General features: G+C 39.8%; 3 protein-coding genes across 3 annotated transcripts in view; 2 read left to right on the forward strand and 1 right to left on the reverse strand.

The window, feature by feature from the left end:
* The window catches only part of LOC114665934 (NACHT, LRR and PYD domains-containing protein 3-like), a 578897-nt gene that overhangs the window by 113859 nt on the left and 441937 nt on the right, over positions 1–23101 (reverse strand). The gene's annotated exons all lie outside the window — the stretch shown is intronic.
* LOC114666744 (uncharacterized) lies at positions 1971–4030 on the forward strand. The gene is made up of 5 exons (XM_028821727.2): positions 1971–2138; positions 2247–2901; positions 2995–3630; positions 3715–3851; positions 3955–4030. The coding sequence occupies exons 2-5, from the start codon at positions 2794–2796 to the stop codon at positions 4028–4030; spliced, it is 957 nt and encodes a 318-aa protein (XP_028677560.2). The 5' UTR covers positions 1971–2138; positions 2247–2793.
* On the forward strand, positions 4020–5649 carry LOC127527761 (N-lysine methyltransferase KMT5A-like). The gene is made up of 3 exons (XM_051927595.1): positions 4020–4369; positions 4849–5067; positions 5156–5649. The coding sequence occupies exons 2-3, from the start codon at positions 4881–4883 to the stop codon at positions 5506–5508; spliced, it is 540 nt and encodes a 179-aa protein (XP_051783555.1). The 5' UTR covers positions 4020–4369; positions 4849–4880; the 3' UTR covers positions 5509–5649.

The raw sequence follows: 23101 nt of genomic DNA on the forward strand, positions 1-23101 counted from the left end.
TTTTGCACATCGGGCCGCCCCCCTCACTGACTTGACAAAGAGCAGAAACAACCGGAGTATTGTCTGCACGCGTTGCCTGTGGCAGAGCCTTCTCAGACTTAAAAGCCACTTTATCCTCATTCTCGAGTCTGCTTAATCAGGACATTTCGAAGAAATTTGTTCTGCAGACGGATATGTGTTTTTGGTGCTTTCTTGATGTTTCGAGGGGGAAGAACATCCCATCACGTTTCTCAGAAGGAAGCTGCTTCCCATGGAGTATAACAATAGTAAAATAGTATAATAATCAAGTGGGCAGTGGAGGCCGTCCGGTACCACTTGAGGGGGTGTTGGTTTTCCCTTGTGACCGATTATGCCCCACTTCAGTGACTCTTCAGACAGAAGGATGCGAATGCCCGGCTCACTCGGTGGTTTATTAATGTACAGCCATTACCTGGCAGGGGAGATGCCATTCTCTTCTGTTTTGGTATAGGGAATGCATCACGGCCCTTGGATTGTGGAATAGATCAGCAGATACACCACTTTTTTACAGCTCTTGCATGCGCGTGGATTTTACAAATACCTTCTTACTGGAAAGATGTGTTAAGGTGCGGAAGGAGAAAAGGGAGGTGGAATCGGTTTTGGCAGATATGGTTATAAAGCCTTTGGCACAGAGAGAAACAAAAATCAATTACAATCGCCATGCTATCTGAAAATATAAGTATAGAAGATATCCAACAATGGAATGCTAATATCTCTAGTCTCTATAAGCCATGGGTGGGGGTTGTGCTTTTGGAGATAGACAAAGAACTTTGGTTGTGAACATTGGGAAATTAATTTAAAATAAAAACTCCTCACCTTTGCCTGGTGTATTACATCTTGTTTAAGCATCTCTGCTTAATACAGTACACCTCTATTAATGCTTTATTACTGATTGTTCCATGTTTTAAAATGAAGGGGACATCAAGTCAGTACATTAACTATCATATACTATAACAAAAAGACAAAAAGTCTCCAAAGGAATGTAAAACAAATTTGTGCAGAAAACATTAATATATTTGGCAATATTTACATATGTAGATAGACATAGACAGAGAAAAAAACATAAAGAATATTCTTTTTGCCAATGATTTACTTGGCTCTAGTCTCCTTCCCTTCAACTATACAGTTGATGAGGTGTTGAGAGGCGCAGTTACCATCTCCTGACATGTCAACGACTGAGAATAGCCTTTATCTGATCTACTGTAAGTGCTGAATGGCGAGGAATTGTAACAGAATGACATCCTGACATCAACTAACTGGTTCTCTGTTTTATAAAATGAAATAATATTTAAACTAAGTTAGTTATTGTATAGTCTGTTGGGCTTTATATCAGGTTTAAAGTATTCTTCAGGATGTTTTCCTGATGGCTCCCTGTTTATAATGATGATGACCATCAACAATAATAATAAAACAATTTATTTATATTACGCCTTCCCTCTGCTCAATGTGCTTTGTCAAGTCAGTACTTTAACTAAATGGGTTTCTTTTTAAAATATTATTCAAGATTAAGTTAGTTACTACATAGTCTGTCAAGTTTCATATGTGATTTGTGACTTTATCCTTAACAAGTATATGTCTTAAATCACAGCTGACATCTCCTCTCAGTAATAAGTTTTATCAAACATTACACACACCATGTAAAATGCAACAATTCATTTATTCACATTTATTACTCTATGTTCATAAACTAATGGGTTGTTAAGATGTTACATTGTGTATAAACTTTTATTAAGACTTTATCCCTAACAAGTCTGTCTTAAATCATAGTTTATATCTACTCTCAGTAACACGTATTGACAAACACTGCACACATCATGTCAAATCTATTATCCACATTTATTACAGTATGTATATAAAGTAATAGTTAAGGCTTATATTATTTTTAAACTTTAATACTGATGTTTTTATAAGATTTCATGGCATTTTGTTTTTATCATTGGAGTGTTTCACCTGAGGGGCGGTGTTTGGACGGCCCCCTTAACTGCTATATAATCCCATCAGATAAAGTCAGTCTAAACAGAGCGCTTCAAACTGTCCCACTTGACAACCACGTCACTTTGATTTTCTTCGTGAGATTTCTGAAGGACTTCTTTCAGGATGGTTGAGTCTGCTCAGCAGAGGTAAGTGAAAATATTTTCCACTCTTTAAATTTAACGTGTTATTTGATCAATTTTGTTAAACAGATTGTGATGTTTCTGTTGTTTTTTTTTTGTGCCTTTCCCCTGCAGTTGTCCCCAGCATCGCAACATTGTGCACTGCCTAATTTGCAAGAAGCCACAGAAGATGCTTTCAATGCATCTCACTAGGACGTGCATGAAGAAGAGCACACCAGAAGAGAAAGAAGCAGAGACACAGCGGGCCAAGGAGTCATTCAGTGAGTGGGTGAAAAATGCCAGGACCTGGGATTTCCTGGACATCTTTTCAAAGCATCCCACAACATACACGGTCCTAGTCAAAGACCTGCTTGAGAGGGGTTTCTTTGTAAAAGACTTGCCCCCGGTTTTCCCTCCTCCTGCGATGGTGGCCCCTCTGGGTGCTCCTTCGGAGGCCCCTCTGGCTGCTGCTTCGGTGTCCCCAGACAGCTCTGCTGAAGAAAGCTCCAGCAGTGGCGAAGTTGTCGTAGCACAAGATGACCCCACTTGCCAAAGGTAGGTGACAAACTGAACCCCATTAACTTCTCTTAAAGTTAAATACTTGTCTTCCAGATAACAATGTGTGTGAAATTTGATTTCTTTCAGACCACGGAAGGGCTTTTACAGCACAGCAAAGGTGGAGATGGAGAAGCATAGTCTCCACCAGAAGTTTCCTCAAGAGTGTAGGTTAATTTCTGGATTTAAGGACCACTTTGTTAACATGCTCTGTGTCACCAACTGCCAACAGGAGGTGAGGTTTCACATTCAATTCATTTATGTTTCTTCCATTAACACATTCCCAGTATTCCCTCATGTTTAACTGATTGATCCTTTGTTTCTTAAGGTGGACAATGTTTCCAGGTGGCTGAGATACATTCAGCCAGAAGCAGTGGAGCCAACGCTGGACTTCCTCCATGAGAAGGTCAAGGGCACTGACTTCCTGAAGGCACTGAAAGAGTCGCTGTGCTCTCTTTCGACCCGCCTGAACTACATAAAGAACATGATACGCTTTGTGAAATATGTTCAGGTTACCTTGGAATACTCAAAGGAAGACCCTCAGCTGAACCAACGCTGCAGAGATTACATCAACTGCTTGAAAGTGGCCAGAAAGCCCATTGCACGGGAGTACGACAAGGAGGAAGTGAGTAAAAAGTACACTCGGCTGAAGAAGGGCACTCGAAGTGTAAAAGACTGTCAGAAGGTGCTCAATGTGGCGAAACCTCTCTTTCTTGAGATCTTCGGACGTCTTTCGGTGGGTCAGGACATTGGAAAGCAGGAGAAGACCATCTTCAAATACTACCTGGAGGCGAACGTCATGCTGGGTCATTTCCAGCGTCCAATTGTGGTGGAGGGCCTGAGAGTCAGTGATTGGCTGGACCGCCAAGATGCGCCCAACAGGAGAAAGGTGGTTGCTGTCAAAGAGCACAACACAGCTGCCAATCACGTTGCCACATTTGCCATTTCGATGGAGGAAGAGGCTGTAAGTGTAACTGTGCATACATTGGTACCCTGAATGTCAGCTTGTCAGGCACACAAGTGATCATTTCCTTTCTTTCTCTTGCAGTGGATGGACACGTACTTCAAAGAGATCCGTCCTGTTTGGCAAAGCTGTGATGTAGATGATGAAGACTGGTTCTTCTTGTCTGCCGCAGGAGGACCCATCAAGAGTAGCTCAAGTGATGTACAGCGCCTTCATGAAATGTATGTGATTTTGTTCTTGAATATCAAACAGCACCGTTATTTTTTTGCTTTCCTGTTTAAAACTTGTTTTGTAAACAATGTCTGTGCACCTCATATTTTTCAGGTTCAACGTGGCCAATGTTACAAGCACAGAGGTCCGGAAAGCTGCAGAGACTCATTTTGGCAAAAGCGACACTTGACAAACTACCTGGCACACACCACGGACACTGCCGAGAACGATTACCACGGCCAGGACTGTGCAGTAGTGGCCAACACAATCAGCCCAGTCCACTTTCACATCATTTCATCCAGCTCCGAAGAGGTGGTCACTAAAGGCCGCAGTTCGAGCAGGATGGCTGTTCCCAAGCTAATCAGAGTACATACTGATTTTTCAGCTTTTGTCATTGTGTTCCCTGTCTTCACCGATGGCCAGCCACCTACAAAGAAGATGAGGAAGGAGGCTGGCTTCAGTGAGGACCGCTCCTGTTATGACAAGTGGAGAGCCAGCCAATACACGGAGAGATAGAAGTACATTTTGTGTGAGTATTGGACTTTGTTGTGCAAGAATTCTGGTATGTAGAGGTTAGGATCACGCACTGATACAGCACATTGCCGCACCCACCACATGACAAACCAATTTAGGATCCCAGATTAGGATCCGAGTGAAACTATGCAACTGGTGACACCTCAGCACCACACTAGTTCAGATGCAATGGAACAGTGTGAGGTTTTTGTATGATTGCTGGAGTGCCAATTCTGCCACCAACCCCCAGGGTTTTCCCAGCAGGTTGGAGGGCTGGATGCAGATTAATGTCATACCCAGGACGGAGCAATTGCAGGTTAAGGGCTTTGCTCAGGGGCTCAACAAAGTTATTCACTTATGGCGTTTGTGGGATTCGAACCAGCAATCTTCTGATTACCAGTGTAGACCCCTAGCCTCAGAGCCACCACTCTGGTATGTAGACAAGAAAAAAGAAATAGCCAATTAAAATGATGTTTTTTTCGGTCTCTTTTTCAGCTCTTTGCTGTCACAGCAAGCCAACCCTAGAGATGGTGAAAGAGACGATTGAGAGGCAGGGATGGGAATCCAATTGCCCAAAGCCAGAGGAGATCATCAACCTCTGGAAACCGGCCTCAAAAACTGAAGTGCAAGAAGACCACAAAATCGCCAGGACTGTGAAACATCAGAGATGGAGGGGGCTTCATATTAAAGATTTTGGAAGTGACAGAGGGTTAGGTAAGTAATTATTTCTATTTCTGAAAAAGAAAAATCACATTTTTTTGTGCTTTAACACGGTTGATTTTAGTCATGTTGTTTCTTTCAGGAGTGGTTGCGACTCGTCGATTCAGCAAGGGTGACATAGTGTGTGACTACCACGGAAAAGTTGTCACAAAGGAAGAGGGCCAGAAACTGATCCACAGCTATGTTTTCTATTTTAAGTCTCAGGAGAAAGAACTGGCTATTGACACTCAGACATTCCCGTGTGAGTGTCATCCAGACATTGAGACCTTCGGCCGGCGAATAAACCACTCTAGAAAGCGATACAACCTGAAGCCATTACATCGTAAGATTCTGGTTGATGGCATCATGACATACACCATTTTATTGCAGGCCACAAAGGACATCGAGGTGGACGAAGAACTCATTTTGTTTTGGTGTTCTTTCTGTGAAGTATGAAAACTAATAGGTTTTATTTAGGAATATTCATGTTAGGTAGAATGCCCAGTGAAGCCTGGGTGGACTTTGGGCCTTGGAACTCCCACCGATTTTGTATTTTTTTTCTGCAGCCTAACTGAAGCGTGTGACTTTTTTTCTGTCCTCCCGACCATCTGACCTTACCTTGACGTGTCGTTGTTCTGTTCTTGAATGTTCTTCCCTGATCTTAATTGATTTTTTTCTTTTCTGTAAGTTTCTTTTCGCACCTTGTAAAGCACTTTAATTAAACTAATAATTATTTATAAATGGCTTTTGTTATTGTTTATTTTTATACAGAAAATAAATTCATTTTATATTCATATAGATGATTTTTGTCTTTTTGTTATAGTGTGTTCACCGTTAGTTACATATATCCGTTAATGTACTGACTTGAGGTTCCAATCATTTTAAACAGAGAACAATCAAGAATAAAAGTACAACAAAAGTGTAAAGAGTTTAATGTAACTCTCCAGGTTAAGTTGAGGTTTATTTCACAATGTTCATAAACAAATAACTCTCTCTGTCTTTGTGATTCACACACTCTGGCCACGAGTCTTTCTGTGTTTGTGTCTGTGTGTGCGACTAACAATCTGACACAACCCCAACCCAAGGGTCGACAGAGCATTAACACCTCTGGCAATGTCTCAGTTTTAAATTCAAAAATAACTCTCGACTCTTTGTACATGAAAATTGTCTGTGGACCTTAGAAGGAAAAATAAAGTTTTTAATTGATATTTATGAAGAGCCAGTGAGCTTGGGTTGCGGCTGCTTCTGTTCAATGACACTGTGGTACTGACACCCCCAAACAGTTTGAATTCAGGTTACAAGCAGGAGACAGATGTGGTGTTTTTATATTTGAAGATATTTCTTTTTGTGCTGTGTCCCATATATACGTATATATAATCTATACATCAATGTACGAGTCTCCAATGTGTGAAACAAATGACAGATGAAACAAGATCATTTTCTAATATATTTTTATGGATAAAAAAGCACAAGAAAATGGTAAAAAAAAATAAAAATATACTGAAAAGGAGTACCTTCTTTAATGGCAATAGGACATTGTGTCAGGTAAAATGCTACCAATTATAGCAAAAATTATTTTCCTGAACAATTTTGCTTTTCTCCAAAGGTCTACAAGTTTTTGTGCTCATTCTCCAGATGAAGGAATTTTCACCGCAAGTGCATCCTCCACCTTAGATCTGGTCATTTGTGGCCACCCTACCAGAGTTCCCATCTATCAGGTTTGCATGTGAACACTCAGTATACTGTTTACTGGCACCTGGGCACAGACTGCTGTTCATTCAGATACAGTAATTTGTGGCAACTGTGCCACTCTACAGGTGTGTAAGCTTTGTGTGTATACAGTCAGTGGGTACAGGGCTTTGTGCTCAGGAAAGGAAGTCAGAAGTTTTGCAAAAATGAAAAGGAAACATTTAGATGCCAGGCCAGTGAATCTGCTTTGGGATGTGAATGAAAAGATTAACTCCATCAGCGTTGATATTAAAGTCAGACACATATGTGGACGGAGTGGTGGCTCTGAAGCTAGGGATATGCACTGGCAATCGGAAGGTTGCCGGTTCGAATCCCGTAAATGCCAAAAGGGACTCTGCTCTGTTGGGCCCTTCAGCAAGGTCCTTAACCTGCAATTGCTGAGCGCTTTGAGTAGTGAGAAAAGCGCCATATAAATGCAAAGAATTATATGTGCTATATTTACATGCCACAGAGGAGGAGGAAGAGTGAAATATTTTTTAATATTTCTACATATATTTAGGTAATTCATGCAAGAGTGAGTGTATTTTTAGCTTTCCTTCCTTTTTTTCCCCAATGTTCATTTTAGCATTTCCTGCACTAAGTTGCACTCTGCACTTTGTATGAATATGTCTATATATTTACATTCTCTGTCTTGTGTTTTTTTGTATTTAAAGTGTGTGATTAACTGTTCATTATGTGTGTATGTCTATTATGTAACTTATAACTGGAAAGTCACCCAAACCGGAGTCAAATTCCTTGTATGTGTGCATACTTGACCAATAAATCAGATTCGGGTTCTCCCTTCTGGATTCTGAATGGAACCATTAACTTCACAGAGGTGTGAACTGCCTCCCAAGTCAGCCAGGATTAATCCAGGGGGCTGTTCACACTCTTAACGAAACAATACGATTAAAAAAATATTTGATCAATAGTAAATTAAGGGCACATTCCCAGTCCTTGATCAGCCAGCTTTTATCCTGGATGGACGTTCACACTTTTTTTGGTTTAGGATTATGGGTAACATGCACAGCCATTTCTAACAGCAGTAACGCTTGACTGAATTTGTAATAGCGTAATATCTGCCTGAACATAAAATAAGATCTGATTTGAACTGTAGTGTTTAATGTATATACATGTGTGATGTTCACTATTGAAATGACTGGCAGATCAATCGGAAGCTTTGTCATTATATAAGTGATAGATAGATAGATAGATAGATAGATAGATAGATAGATAGATAGATAGATAGATAGATAGATAGATAGATAGATAGATAGATAGATAGATAGATAGATAGATAGATCCTTACTTCTCCCCAAGCTGAAATTTGTTTTTCTGCAGAAGCTCTTTAAATGAATGAATAAATTAATAAATAAATATTTATATTTAAATATTGAGGTTGGGGTGTGTGAGCAGGAGCAGATTATGTTAAATGACGCGGGTTTGTATGACTACTCATGCACACGCCCTCTTGGATCTGTCATCAACAAGCGAAAGAGCGAGAGGGGACGTTTGCGCCTGCGTAGACAAGTTGGAAGAGAAGACTTCAGTACCCATCAAAACTTGCAACAACGGCTCTCATTGACCAACATTTACACGCGTTAACCTCCCCGGCTCACTCGCCTATTGGTGATATTTTGAGTAGCCGTGGGCTGACTGTGAATGGCATACTTTGTCTTGCAAACCCGCGTGATTTAAGGTAAGCTGCTCCCGCTCAAACACCAAAACTTTAACTAATTTCCTTCAAGTACCACGGTAACAATGTAGTCGTGGTTACTGTTGAGAGATGGTGTCACCACAGGAACACCACGCAAAATAGAGGTTAGTGCTGGCTAGTTCAGGTGTAGGTGAGTGTTGTGTTGTGCAAGAGAGAGAGTCACCGTCGTTGTTTAACAACATGAAAGGTGGGGTTAGAGTCCGGGATATAAAAGGTATAGCAAGAGACCAAGTGTGGAAAGCCAAGTTTAGTGTAACGAGAAGCCTATGCGAAGACAGCAGTATAGGTGGGCTGAAGTGTTTATCAGACGGCAACCACCCAAAAAGGTGCGAAAAGGGCGCGCGGGGGAGCTGGAGGACCCGAGGTGATGAAAGGGCTGAGTAATACTCTTTTCGCAACAGGAAACATGTTTATATTGGATAATCGAGTTTAATTGTTTAAGGTTGCTTTTCCATAAAGAGTTTAACAGAAGACGGAATTTTTCAGATATCGACATTCCGCGGACATCCTAGAAGGCGCACCATTAAATTCGGTGTCGTGATTCATGATTCTTCCTTGCAACCGAGACTCTTTGACTGTTGTGAGTTTAGGTGTATAAGTTGTTCAGCTGTGCTTGAGCAAATGATGAGCAGAATTGGTAACAAACATGACTCGGATAAAGTAGCAGTTTTATTATTCGTTTCTGTCACTTCATCTTTTCAAGTTTGTTTTTATGAATTCATTTGCTCTAATTTCAGGGTTGAATGTTATTCTGACAGAAGAAGAGAGGGTGCAAGGGTATACCTCCACCCATGGCCATGATAGAAGGCGATGGCAAGACACTCATGAACAACATGGGGCATTGGAGGGTATGACGCATTGAATTTTCAAGGTAAGGTGTAGAACACTTTTTTATTTTCTTTGAACAGAAGCCTAAACTGTATCGCACAACACTGTTTTCCCTGCCTTCTCAGCATTAGTGACACCAAGAAGACAAATTACTTACTGTCACTTATTTTTTTTTCTTTCCCACCTACTGTATGTTTTCACCCTTCCCTTCTCCTTCAGCACACCCTGAGTGACTGTTTTTGCTCTTCAGTTTGTTTGGCGCTCCTCTGTATACCCAGCTCAGGATTGGGGGCTTTACTGCTAGTAGACCTTTTTACATCAATGGTGGGCACAAGTGCTTTCTCTGTATGCTGTTTGGCTCATATAGAGCTTGATTTGTGAATGATTGTATATTTGCTCTTAAGTTGTAACAACAGCAACTTTGCAGTCAATTTTGAGATTATTTTAATGGAATAGTAATGTGAATGGATGTGGTTCTTCAGTGAAATGTATAATGACTTCCAGCTCTGGGCTGTAATGGCTGACAGCTAAGAAAGCAGTGATGCTGTGAAGAGAAATCCTCATGGTGAATGTTTTGTCTTCTGCAGTACTTGACATGGAGCAGAGACTCGCATGCATCAATGAAGAAGACTGTGAATGGGATTTTCTCCACCTTGCATAAGATGATAGCTGCATGAAGGAGGGGATATGTTTTCTAAAGAGGAGGATTCTGGAAACTTTTCTGTTTGTCTTGGAATAGAAAACCATGAACCTGAAAACGTTTTTAAGGATGATATGTCGTCAGAGAATAACTAAAATGTACAGACCTGTCCAGCAGTTCAAATGCAGATGACTTATGCAAGGTCTGCTGAGAGGAAGCAATCCTTTCCTGAAAAGCATGGTGACCACTTGAATTCAGAATTGCTTGAGTTTGAGGGCAAAACCACAGAGGATAATTGTAATGGGGAAGGAGGGATGCAACAAAAATATCAACAAACCAGCATCCAATATGTAAGTAGAATTATTTTAATTGTATATTTAACATACATTGTTGGCCAAGGCAGTTCCAGGATCAGGGAACATTATGGTTGTTTATATATTATGATATATTATTATATTGGAAAGGTTAAGTGAATTGTTTAGGAATAGCCAATGAGTTGGAGGCAGTCTTTGAACTGACTCTGTTAAGCTCTGAATTTCAATATTTTGGCCATAATGACATATACTGAAATTAGGCAGACAATATCTGAAGTAAAAATAGAAAAGGAAAAATAGGATTTAAATTTCCACAGCTGCTTTCATTGACTGTATCATGATCAGTCTTTAAAGGAGTCAAAAAGAACATTGGAACTGACCATGTGACACATTATCTTTTAAATAATTTATTCAAAAATAATTGGACTCAATGGGTGCAGTTAACAAAGCCTAATTAGAAATGTAGCAACTACATCAAAAAATGAATGAATACAGTGGTGTGAAAAACTATTTGCCCCCTTCCTGATTTCTTATTCTTTTGCATGTTTGTCACACAAAATGTTTCTGATCATCAAACACATTTAACCATTAGTCAAATATAACACAAGTAAACACAAAATGCAGTTTTTCAATGATGGTGTTTATTATTTAGGGAGAAAAAAAATCCAAACCTACATGGCCCTGTGTGAAAAAGTAATTGCCCCCTTGTTAAAAATAACCTAACTGTGGTGTATCACACCGGAGTTCAATTTCCGTAGCCACCCCCAGGCCTGATTACTGCCACACCTGTTTCAATCAAGAAATCACTTAAATAGGAGCTGCCTGACACAGAGAAGTAGACCAAAAGCACCTCAAAAGCTAGACATCATGCCAAGATCCAAAGAAATTCAGGAACAAATGAGAACAGAAGTAATTGAGATCTATCAGTCTGGTAAAGGTTATAAAGCCATTTCTAAAGCTTTGGGACTCCAGCGAACCACAGTGAGAGCCATTATCCATAAATGGCAAAAACATAGAACAGTGGTGAACCTTCCCAGGAGTGGCCGGCCGACCAAAATTACCCCAAGAGCGCAGAGACGACTTATCCGAGAGGTCACAAAAGACCCCAGGACAACGTCTAAAGAACTGCAGGCCTCACTTGCCTCAATTAAGGTCAGTGTTCACGACTCCACCATAAGAAAGAGACTGGGCAAAAACGGCCTGCATGGCAGATTTCCAAGACGCAAACCACTGTTAAGCAAAAAGAACATTAGGGCTCGTCTCAATTTTGCTAAGAAACATCTCAATGATTGCCAAGACTTTTGGGAAAATACCTTGTGGACTGATGAGACAAAAGTTGAACTTTTTGGAAGGCAAATGTCCCGTTACATCTGGCGTAAAAGGAACACAGCATTTCAGAAAAAGAACATCATACCAACAGTAAAATATGGTGGTGGTAGTGTGATGGTCTGGGGTTGTTTTGCTGCTTCAGGACCTGGAAGGCTTGCTGTGATAGATGGAACCATGAATTCTACTGTCTACCAAAAAATCCTGAAGGAGAATGTCCGGCCATCTGCTCGTCAACTCAAGCTGAAGCGATCTTGGGTGCTGCAACAGGACAATGACCCAAAACACACCAGCAAATCCACCTCTGAATGGCTGAAGAAAAACAAAATGAAGACTTTGGAGTGGCCTAGTCAAAGTCCTGACCTGAATCCAATTGAGATGCTATGGCATGACCTTAAAAAGGCGGTTCATGCTAGAAAACCCTCAAATAAAGCTGAATTACAACAATTTTGCAAAGATGAGTGGGCCAAAATTCCTCCAGAGCGCTGTAAAAGACTCATTGCAAGTTATCGCAAACGCTTGATTGCAGTTATTGCTGCTAAGGGTGGCCCAACCAGTTATTAGGTTCGGGGGCAATTACTTTTTCACACAGGGCCATGTAGGTTTGGATTTTTTTTCTCCCTAAATAATAAAAACCACCATTTACAAACTGCATTTTGTGTTTACTTGTGTTATATTTGACTAATGGTTAAATGTGTTTGATGATCAGAAACATTTTGTGTGACAAACATGCAAAAGAATAAGAAATCAGGAAGGGGGCAAATAGTTTTTCACACCACTGTAAATAATGGCTTTCAAAACACCTTATCACTTTAAAAAAACTGGCATTTTTTTAGAAGAAGTAGAACTTAAAAATGGAGAAAATTAAGTATGGTACAATTAGAAATTAGTAAAAAAAACACTGAAGAAAAATGGGGAATTTGGATTAATGAAAAATCAAGTGAAGAGTCTGAGAAAGCATGGAAAATGGTATCAAAGAAAGAGCACTGGAAGCTATGCATGCCATTCTAAACACTGACCAAAACTGGCTCAAAAGAAAAGTAATGAGGGGTGGAAGGTGCCCAAGACAATGAGCTTAATGCAGACTAAAATGGCAGAACATACACTGTGGGAATGCAGTTTTGATACCAAGGTGTGGAGTAGAATACAAAAAGATTTCCTAGGAATAAAACTAAAGAAAAACACTTTACGGTAAGTTTGAGGAAATTATATTAGAAAATGAGAAGTTTACAGGAAAAATAAAAGAACACGAGGAGTTGAAAGAAAACTTAAAGGTAAGGGAAATGCATTGGAACTCTGCCCATTTCCTTTTTAATGATTTCAGCTGTTGTCTTGTGTTGTAAATAGTCTCTCCTTTTTAAAGTATAAAGGAAAAGAAAAACAAAAAACTGAACATTTCTTTTTTAAGATTCATATTTTAAATGTTTGGAAATATGAAATAAAAAGTTGTTTTCTAACCCGCTTAATCCTGAACAGGGTAGCAGGGGGTGCTGGAGCCTATCCCTAAAATAAAAAGTAATTAGTACCATGAAGAAACTACATACAATGGATAAAAAACATTCCCCTTTCAAATCCATCATCACTATCAAAGTCCCAATGTCATATGTCTTGCTGTTTCCACATAGACGAGAAAGAAGGAGGAACTCTGAACAAGAATTCATTGCAATTCAACGACAATACACAGTACAATGTCAACTAAAAAAATAACCATTGTCTTTTTAGTTTGTTGATATGTATGGTGTTTTCTCTTTCTTTCTTGCTGGGTTCGTACACTGACCATCACAGTCTCTGCTGAACTTCTTTTGGGTGTCTGGGTTTCAGCATGGGACTTGTTACAGGCAGGGTGTTTTTGAGAACATGGCCCATCAGTAACTTGGCTGGTGAGAAACCTAACCCTATCTTTGGGGTATTTCTCAGACAAAGTAATGTGAGATGTGCATCTGTGTTGGTCTGGAAAGCCTTCTGAAGCATTACTTTAATTGTCTTTATTTCTCTCTCTGCCATAACATTTGACTGAGGATATCCAGGGCTTGGAAACTTCCATCTTCTATTGCAGTGTTTTGCAAACCTCTGCACCTCTTCAATGGCAAAAGGAACATGGTCAATAATCACTTCTGTAGAAATTCCAGTGTTTTGAAAACATTTGTGCTGTTTTGTCCCTAGTCTGCTGTACTTCTGGGTATTTCGAAAAATAATCTACTGTGAGAAGAAATGACTGACCTTGTAGCTCAAAGATGTCAACACCAATTATGTAGCATGTCAATTCAGATTAGTCATGCCTTTTTTAGGGCTTCTCTTTGATTTCTTGGGAGATGTTATTGAGAAGCACTACATTTTTCTATCATTTATATGCCAGGCCAGTACACGTACTTGCATGCTTGTTCTTTCATCCATCCATCCATCCATCCATTTTCCAACCCGCTGAATCCGAACACAGGGTCACGGGGGTCTGCTGGAGCCAATCCCAGCCAACACAGGGCACAAGGCAGGAAACAATCCCGGGCAGGGTGTCAACCCACCGCAGGACACACACAAACACACCCACACACCAAGCACACACTAGGGCCAATTTAGAATCGCCAATCCACCTAACCTGCATGTCTTTGGACTGTGGGAGGAAACCGGAGTGCCCGGAGGAAACCCACGCAAACACGGGGAGAACATGCAAACTCCACGCAGGGAGGACCCGGGAATCGAACCCAGGTCCCCAGGTGTCCCAACTGCGAGGCAGCAGCGCTACCCACTGCGCCACCGTGCCGCCCCATGTTCTTTCAATACCTTGAAAATCAATGTATAATTTTTCCAAAATCACTGACCTACAGTTAGGTCCATAAATATTTGGACAGAGACAACTTTTTTCTAATTTTGGTTCTGTACATTACCACAATGAATTTTAAATGAAACAACTCAGATACAGTTGAAGTGCAGACTTTCAGCTTTATTTCAGTGGGGTGAACAAAACGATTGCATAAAAATGTGAGGCAACTAAAGCATTTTTTGAACACAATGCCTTCATTTCAGGGGCTCAAAAGTAATTGGACAAATTAAATAACTGGAAATAAAATGTTCATTTCTAATACTTGGTTGAAAACCCTTGAAAACTTGAAAACTCAAAAAAGGAATAATTACTGCGAACTGAGACACGGAGAGAAAGAGAGAGGTGGAATAAATATTTTCTTTAGTTTTAAAAATCCATTAAGCTTTCCTGGGTCACTTAAGAAAACTATACTTTAGTAAGAGTAGTAATTGATTCAGTGTTAGTACTCAGATTGTATAATTTCCTGTAATAATTTGAAAAAACAAATTTATTCTTATTTCCCCTAGGTGGGCTGGCGCCCTGCCCAGGGTTTGTTTCCTGCCTTGGCCCTGTGTTTGCTGGTATTGGCTCCAGCAGACCCCCTTGACCCTGTAGTTAGGATATAGCGGGTTGGATAATGGATGGATGGATTATTCTTATTTGTTTCGCAAAGGTGAATCTTAAACTGATGCTAATTGCCACGGCATTGTTTGAAAGCTGATTTGCAGAAGTTTAATTCTGTTTCAAACAGTCTGTTCCTTCCCTGCACCCAGCATTTGTAGGACAAATTCCAGCCCCCCATAAGCCTCAAGTGGATTAAGTAGGCTTGACAGTGCTATGTTATAATATGCTATGTTACCTCCTGAAGAAGAACAACATCCTCATTTGTACACAAATCAAAAATGGGGCTCTCCAAGCACAGCACCATTCCAACTCTGATTAATTTTAAGGAATGTTTAATTCCTCCCTTCATTTGGACTCATAATTTAACTGAATATTTAGTTGCTTCAATATGTAATATGTTATTAAAGAACTCCCCTTTCAAATTGTATTTACTTTTATTTGGAATTTAGCAGAGATTTAGGAGTTTTATTCATATAAAGGATTATATTAAGAAAAACATTCAGCTACCTCTACACAGATGTTGCCTCCATTTTCACAGAAACATTAAGGAGATGTGATGGGGAAAAAAATATATATGTCAGAATACGCAGGTGAATTTTACAGCATGTTTCACTTAAGAGTGTTTTTATTTGATTGGATATTAAATGTTTTTTTCTTCTGTAAATAGAATTCCTTATCAGCTGTTTGATTAATAGGCTGTGCATCACAATGAGCAAACATTTCTGGATACGCACTGTGGTTCACTTTGCTTCATTTTTCCTAAAGGAGAATTGCATTCTCTCAATGTATAATTTTCTTACGATGTGTTGTAAAACTGTTAAGTTGTTAACTTTCAAATTAAACCTTAAAATCTCAGGTTCTTAGTAAAGATAAAGTTGACCTGAGTACAATCCTGAAGTAAAACGAACCATCAGTTAATGCTGTAAATAACACAAATCTTTGCTACAGATTTGAAAATGACCTCCTCAAGCATTATGTGAAATGGAATGGCCGCCCTTTGAGAAATCTGTCTTACATAAGGCACAATCTGCCAAACTCAGCAAGCATGTGGATTTGGCGCTAATCCTTTTCTCTGAATTCTGGGAAAGAAATTTTGCGCAAGGCCCAAATATTGCTATGAAATAAACATATTACTGCTTTCTGTTATGGTACAATCTTTACTGTACTCCATAATGGTTTATGCTGCCCACATGCTGAAAAGTGACATGACTTGTGTCTTGTATAGTTTCTGGCACCATCATCAGGGTTGGATATGATCCTTTTACTTCGACATTTAATGGTCAAGTTGTTGAGGGGCAGTGACACCGTTCTTGCATTATATCCTCCTGTTCAACTCTGACCTCTTCTTTGCTACTTTCCAGGTCATAGCTGGGGCTACAAATATCCTTAGGGTTTTAAACAAACACATTCTCATTTCTAGAAAACCAAAATCCAACTCCTCTTCTGCCTGGGTCACATGCACTTTGGTAAATTTCTTCTCCTTTGTTTAGTAGCAGGCCAATTTCAGTCAGATATACTAGAAGAGGGCAGTGTGGTGTAGTGGGTAAGGCTTTGGACATCAAACCCTGAGGTATTGGATTTAAATCCTGCTGACACCGTGTAACTATGTGCAAGTCACTTGACCTGCCTGTGCCCCGATTGGAAAAGCCAAAGAAATGGAACCAATCTATTTCAGATATTGGAGAAATAATAATATGGGAACACTGAAACTTGGTGTCGGATTCATTTGCATCATGAATTCTAATAGCCACACAGGCTATGTCCTGGGTTTGACTTCTACGTAATCTAAAAGTTTTCCTCAACCACACTTGTTCAGTGTCACACCAAGCTAAGGGATGGCCTTATTTTAAACAGTGGGGTTTGCAGTAATGCCACACAGTGTGATAGTAATTAATGAACAAACCACTGTGATAACTTACACTGTACTGCTAACACACTGTCTTGTCTTACTAAACAGAAGAACCATTATGGATGTATAACAAATGGGTGTCCTTTTTGGGTGCAGGGGGGATCCAAACCACTTTGGAGAAACAATTAGTTTTTTTTTAGAATCTGGCATGCATTTAATAGTGTTTCCCTTAAATAATTAAACATGCCGAACCCTGCCAATATTTATGACTGATTATGTCATACATGTTCTCTAGATGAATAGGATAAGGGGTATCTGATATGATTTGATTAAGATGTAGCATTTTACACTATATGAGCAAAAGTTTGTGGACACTTGACCATCTCAACTATATGAGATTGTTAGACATCCCATTCCAAAACCTGGCATGGCTCCCCCACCCCCATGGTGGCTATACCTACCTACCCTCCACTCTTCTGGGAAGGCCTTCCATGAGATTTTGGATTGTGTATGGGAATTTGTGTCCATTCATCAAAATGAGGACCGGGTACTGATGTTGGATGAGAAGACCTTGCTAACAATTGGCATTGTAATTCATCCCAAAAGTGTACATTTGGGTTGAGTTTAGGACTCTGTTTAGGACCCTTGAATTCCTGCATGTCTTTATGGACCAGGCTTTGTGCACAGGACACGATAATGCTAGACCGGAAAAGGCCCCCTATCCCCCCTCAAATTGTTGCCACAAAGTTGGAAGTGGGCACCTGGAGGGCCGCAGTGGCTGCAGGTTTTCATTCTAACCATCTTCTTCATTCGTGACCAATTTTTCCTAATTAACTTCTTTTGCCTTAATTTTAATTAAGTTGACTCAGACCCCTTATTTGTTTCTTTTTCCTTAATTAGCAGTTAAACAATAAAGAGGCACAAAACAAGCCACCACATGACCAGATTACCTGTGCCCACCGCACAATATCTGAAAATAAAGAAAGGTGAAGGTCTTGGTAAAGTTGATCTCTCAGGTCACCAAAACATGTTGATGGTGTTCTTAGAAAAAAACAGAAAAATCAACAGTTTTGGAAATGTCTGCGGTGGCAGAATGAGAGCAGCAACAAGCCTTGGAATTAAATAACGAGTTTAATTAACAGAAAGAATCAGCTTCTCATTAAGAGATTGGTTGGAGTTTGAAATCCCAGTTAAGCTGGTCATCTGTTGGCTCCTTTCACATCTCATTTCTGTTTGGCTGTCATTTAAAGAAGAAAGGAATCAATTGAGAGGACTGAATCCTTAAACACAGAGCTATTACAATGAAGGGGAAAGAAGTTAATTAGCAATGAAAACTGGTCACTGATTAGGAGAAGGGTCAGAATGAAAGCCTGTAGCCACTGTTGCACTCCAGGCCCGGAGTTTAACATCCCTGGTCTAACATGTCTTTGTACGTCATAGCATTAACAAGGGGCCTAACCCAAACCCTGAAAAACAGCCCCAGACCATTATATCTTCTCCAGCAAAGTTTACAGTAAACACTGTGCAGTCCATAGCATCCTCGTGGAATCCGCCAAACTGAGATTCAATCATCAGACTGCCAGATACTGAAGCGTGATTCATCACTCAACTGAACACATTGGTCCAGAGTCCAATGGTGGCATACTTACCACCACTCCAGACAACACTTAGCACTGCATATAGTAACCTTAAGCTTTTGTGCAGCTGCTCAGCCATGGAAACCCAGTTCATGAAGCTCACAGCTCTGGTGGTGATGTTGCTTTCAGAGGCAGTTTGTCACTCTGTTATGAGTGATGGAACAGAGGTGAGGTGATTTTTTTACACATTATGTTTGTCAGTACTCAGTGGTCCCACTATGCAAGTTTGTGTGGTCTACCACTTTGTGACTGAGTTGTTGTTGCTCCTCAAAGCTTCCACTTCACAATAATTGTACTTATAATTGAGTGGGACAGCTCTAGTAGAGCAAACATTTCACTTACTGACTTGTAGTAATGGTAGTGCCTGTGTAAAGTCACTTCTGCTGCTTGTCATTGGAGAGTGCATGGGTCTGTGCTTGATTTTATGAACCTGGTAACAATGAAGTACATGAACACAATACTTTGGGGGGTTCACAGACTTTTGACCATGCAGAGTTTGTCTAAATGTCATGTAACCTACTCGTTGGAATGCCATATTTAAATTAAATGAAATTTAAATAAAAATATGAACCACACCAGTGCAACAAGTAGTGCTGGATACAGTTAGCAATGTCAATACCAACAAAATTCTATCAACTTTTTCATCCATGACTCAAGTTATTTTTCCCAGCCTTGAAATCATGAAAATTAAGATGGCAACACCTCATTTACCCATGATCCTCCTCATGATAAGGCGAGTTTGGAAAACAGATGGCTCAACATCTTATTTCTTGACACCACACCTGACCCTAGTTATCCTTTTCTCTACTTCTTTTCTTTCCATTGTAGATTAAAGGCGCTGCACAGATGGGTAGTTTCAAGTCTTGAATTTGGGCTTGGTGAAAACAGGCCTCCTTCACATGCTTTCATCCAACAGCAAAAATGTATTTATCACCCAACCTGACTCTGAACTTTATAAAATATTGCAGACATTTGCGCCCCTGCCCTGAAGAAAACATCTGACTGTATCAAGTAAGACTGAAGAGGTGGGTGCCTCATGAGGGAGAGGGGTTGACAGGACTCTAGATGTGCTTTGCTCTTCTTATGATTCCACTGAGGTATAGCAAGTCTATTACCTGTGGGGAAAATAGGTCCACCATGACTCCTTGGCAGCTGTCTTAAAAGTAGTCTGGACCTTCTTCTGGATCCTTATGAATAACATAATGACCCACATCAACAGATATATCTACTGCTTTAGATCCCTCAAGGTCAGACACCCAAAACACCCTCCAGGTCATCTGAGACAAAACAAAAAGACTGCTGCAATCAGGGATTTTACTCATTATGGTGTGCAGTTACATTTATGTTTGTACTGGCCTTTTTGTTATTACCTTTTGACTTAATAAGTCAGATATCTTTTGTGAAATTCCACAACTACAGCAACTCAGCACATACCTGTCACTATAGCAGCAGGGCGTAGAGACGCATGGTTAAATACGTCTTTTAGATCAGTATGGTGAGAATCACAGATGTTGAGGGAGTAGAACGACACACCCACAAGAAATGCTGAACTGACCATTATATATACATGAAACACATGTTGACTTATATTTTAAATAAATACAAACTCAGATCTTTTACAGTGCTTATAAAAAGTATTCACCCTCTTGGACGTTTTCACGTTTGAATATTATACAACACTGAATCACAGCGGATTGAATTTGGCTTTTTTGAAAATGATCAACAGAAAAATACATTTTAATGTCAACGTTATAACAGATCTCCACAAAATGGCCTAAATTAATTACCAAAAAAACTGATTGCATAAGTATTCATGAGTGCATAAGTATTGCAGTATAACACCCCTAAATCATTGCTGGTGCAGCCAATTTATTTTACAAGCCTCATTATATTATTTCACTGGAGATCACCTGTCTGAAGTCAAGGGGTTTCATCTGATTGCAGCACATAATACGCCTGACTGTATCTGGAAAGTTCAAATTATGAGTCAGTATTGTAGCCTATCCTACACAATGAAGCCAAAATCACACTCCAAATTACTTTGTGAAAAGGTAATTGAAAAGCAGAAGTCAGCCGAAGGATAGAAGAAAATATTCAAGTTATTGAATATCTCTTGGAATACGAAAAAGAGTATGGCACTGCTGTAAATCAGCCTTGAGCAGGCCGTCCACAATAACTTGTGAGGGTTGCCACCAAGAGACCGATGAGAATGCAGAAGTAGTTACAAGCTACAGTGGCTAAGATTGAAGAGCCTGTGCAGATAACAAGTGTTGCCCAAGCACTTCACCAGTTGTTGCTTTGTGAAAAAGTAGCAGAGAAATACAGTGCTATAATAAATGCACAGTACACCTTGGCTAGAGTTTGCCAGAAGACACATAGGAGATTCTAACCTCAGCTGGAAGAAGGATAAATGGTCTAACAGTCCAAAATTTAGCTTTTTAGCTGTCAAACTAAACAGCAAGTTTGGCAACACTGCACATTATCAAAAATGCACCATCCCCACTGTAATGCATAGTGGTGGAAGCATCTCTGCTGCAGGCCCTTGAAGGCTTGTGAAGGCAGAAGGCAAAAAGAATGCTGTAAAAATACAGGGAAATCCTGGAGGAAAAACTGCAACCAAAAGGCACCTAGAGAAAATATTTGTTTTCCGGCTAGACAACAACCCCTACTTCAAAGCGAAAGCTACACAGGAATGGCTTCAAAATCACATTAATATCCTGGAGTGGGCGAGTCAGAGTCCAAGGGTCTGCTCTAGAAAACAGGATGAGTGTGAAATCCAGTTAAAGTATGTCAGGATTCATGAACACATGAACCACACACCTCTATCTATACTGAACACTTAGTGTCATGGATCTTGGACTTTTTTCCTATCATTAATATTGCAAATATGAAATACAATTCTTGCTTGCGGGCATATAATATTTCAAGTCGAATAATACTGTCAGCAGTACATTTTGCACAATGCAACAATTAACCACATAAAGTTTACACAGATTTCACTGAATAACTGTTTTATGCATTCACTCTGTCAATGTTATTCCTCCAAGCCATCTCCCTTTCCTTGGCTGCTGCTCTGTCGCTCCTCTTTCATCTGATGTGTCGATAATCTTCATGCACTGCCACCAGCTCCTCTTGTTCTGTTTGAGTGAAGGTTGATCTCTCTGTTTCTCAGACTTGCAGTGCATGGTTGATCAGCTGTTCAATGCTTGACTGATAAGGGCTTGTAAATATTGCAATGAACGCACGTTAATCCAGATCAACCTATCTGGGATTGCGTGAGCCGACTGAAACCTGGCTTTCTAGAAACGGCTAATCCACTAATGCGAAATGCCACTATAGCAAACTGGAATTCATTCTGAGATCCAGGATTGTCTAATTTCATATTCTGGAACAGACCCCAGATCTCAATCCAACAGTTTTTGCAAATAAGAGGAGAGGTTATTAGCATGTGCTGATACAGCACATTGCCGCACCCACCACATGACAAACCAACTCCGGATCCAGATTTGGACCAGAGTGCAGCCATGCAACAGGTGGCACCTCAGCACCAGACTAGTTCAGATGGAGTGGAACAGTGGGAGGTTTTTTATGGTGGATGGATTGCCAATTCTGCCACCAACCCCCAAGTTTTTCCCTGCATATCGGATGGCCTGCAAATAAGAATGGGATAAAACAGCAGTATCCAGATGTGCAAAGCTGATCAAGACCTGTCCAGACTGACTCAAGGCTGTCATGTCTGCCAAACGTGCATCTACTAAATACTGACTTGATGAGGGTGAACACTTATGCAATCAATTGTTTTGTTGTCTATATGTTGTAATTAATTTAGAACACTGTGCAGAGATTTGTTTTCACTTTGACATTAAACAGTCTTTTTTAAAAAAAAAAAAAAAACAATGTCAAAAAGGCTAAATGAAATATACTGTGATTCATTGTTTTACAGCAGGGGTTTTCAAACTCAGCCCAGGGGACCCACTGTGGCAGCAGGTTTTTGATCGAACCAGATTCATAATCATTGACAACAAGTGACACCACTGATCTCAGTGAATTAGCTGGTATGTTTTTTTTCTCTTATTCTACATTCAGAAAAGCAGAGCAGCATGATTTTTACATTTATAAGACATTGAGAAATATTACTACTTTTGCTATAGATTTAAATGCTTAACTCTTTTGTTGATTTCGTTATATTTTGCCCTTTCTCTTTGCAGTTTTCCCCCTTTGTTGTATCTTATTAATGACAATTATAAACAAGCAGAGCAAACACACAGGCACACAATACTAAATAATCAGTATAATAATAATAAGGCTGCAACTACTTTAGCGTCAGACCCACTAATTAATAAATAATGGATTAATTAAACAATTAGAACACCTGGAAAAGTAGAATGAAACTCAAGATGAAAATATTGTTAAAAAAATACATTTGTATAAGTTCTTTTGCCTTAGTTTTAATTAACTTGATTCAGACCCCTTAGTTATATAAATATATAAATATATATACTGTATATATAAATATTTTTACCTAATTTACTTTTCTAATTTCTATATTGTTCCCCTAACGCAGAACTTCGGAAATAACAGTTCACTTA

This window comes from Erpetoichthys calabaricus, chromosome 1 (assembly GCF_900747795.2).
Source record: "Erpetoichthys calabaricus chromosome 1, fErpCal1.3, whole genome shotgun sequence".
Lineage (NCBI taxonomy): Eukaryota > Metazoa > Chordata > Cladistia > Polypteriformes > Polypteridae > Erpetoichthys > Erpetoichthys calabaricus.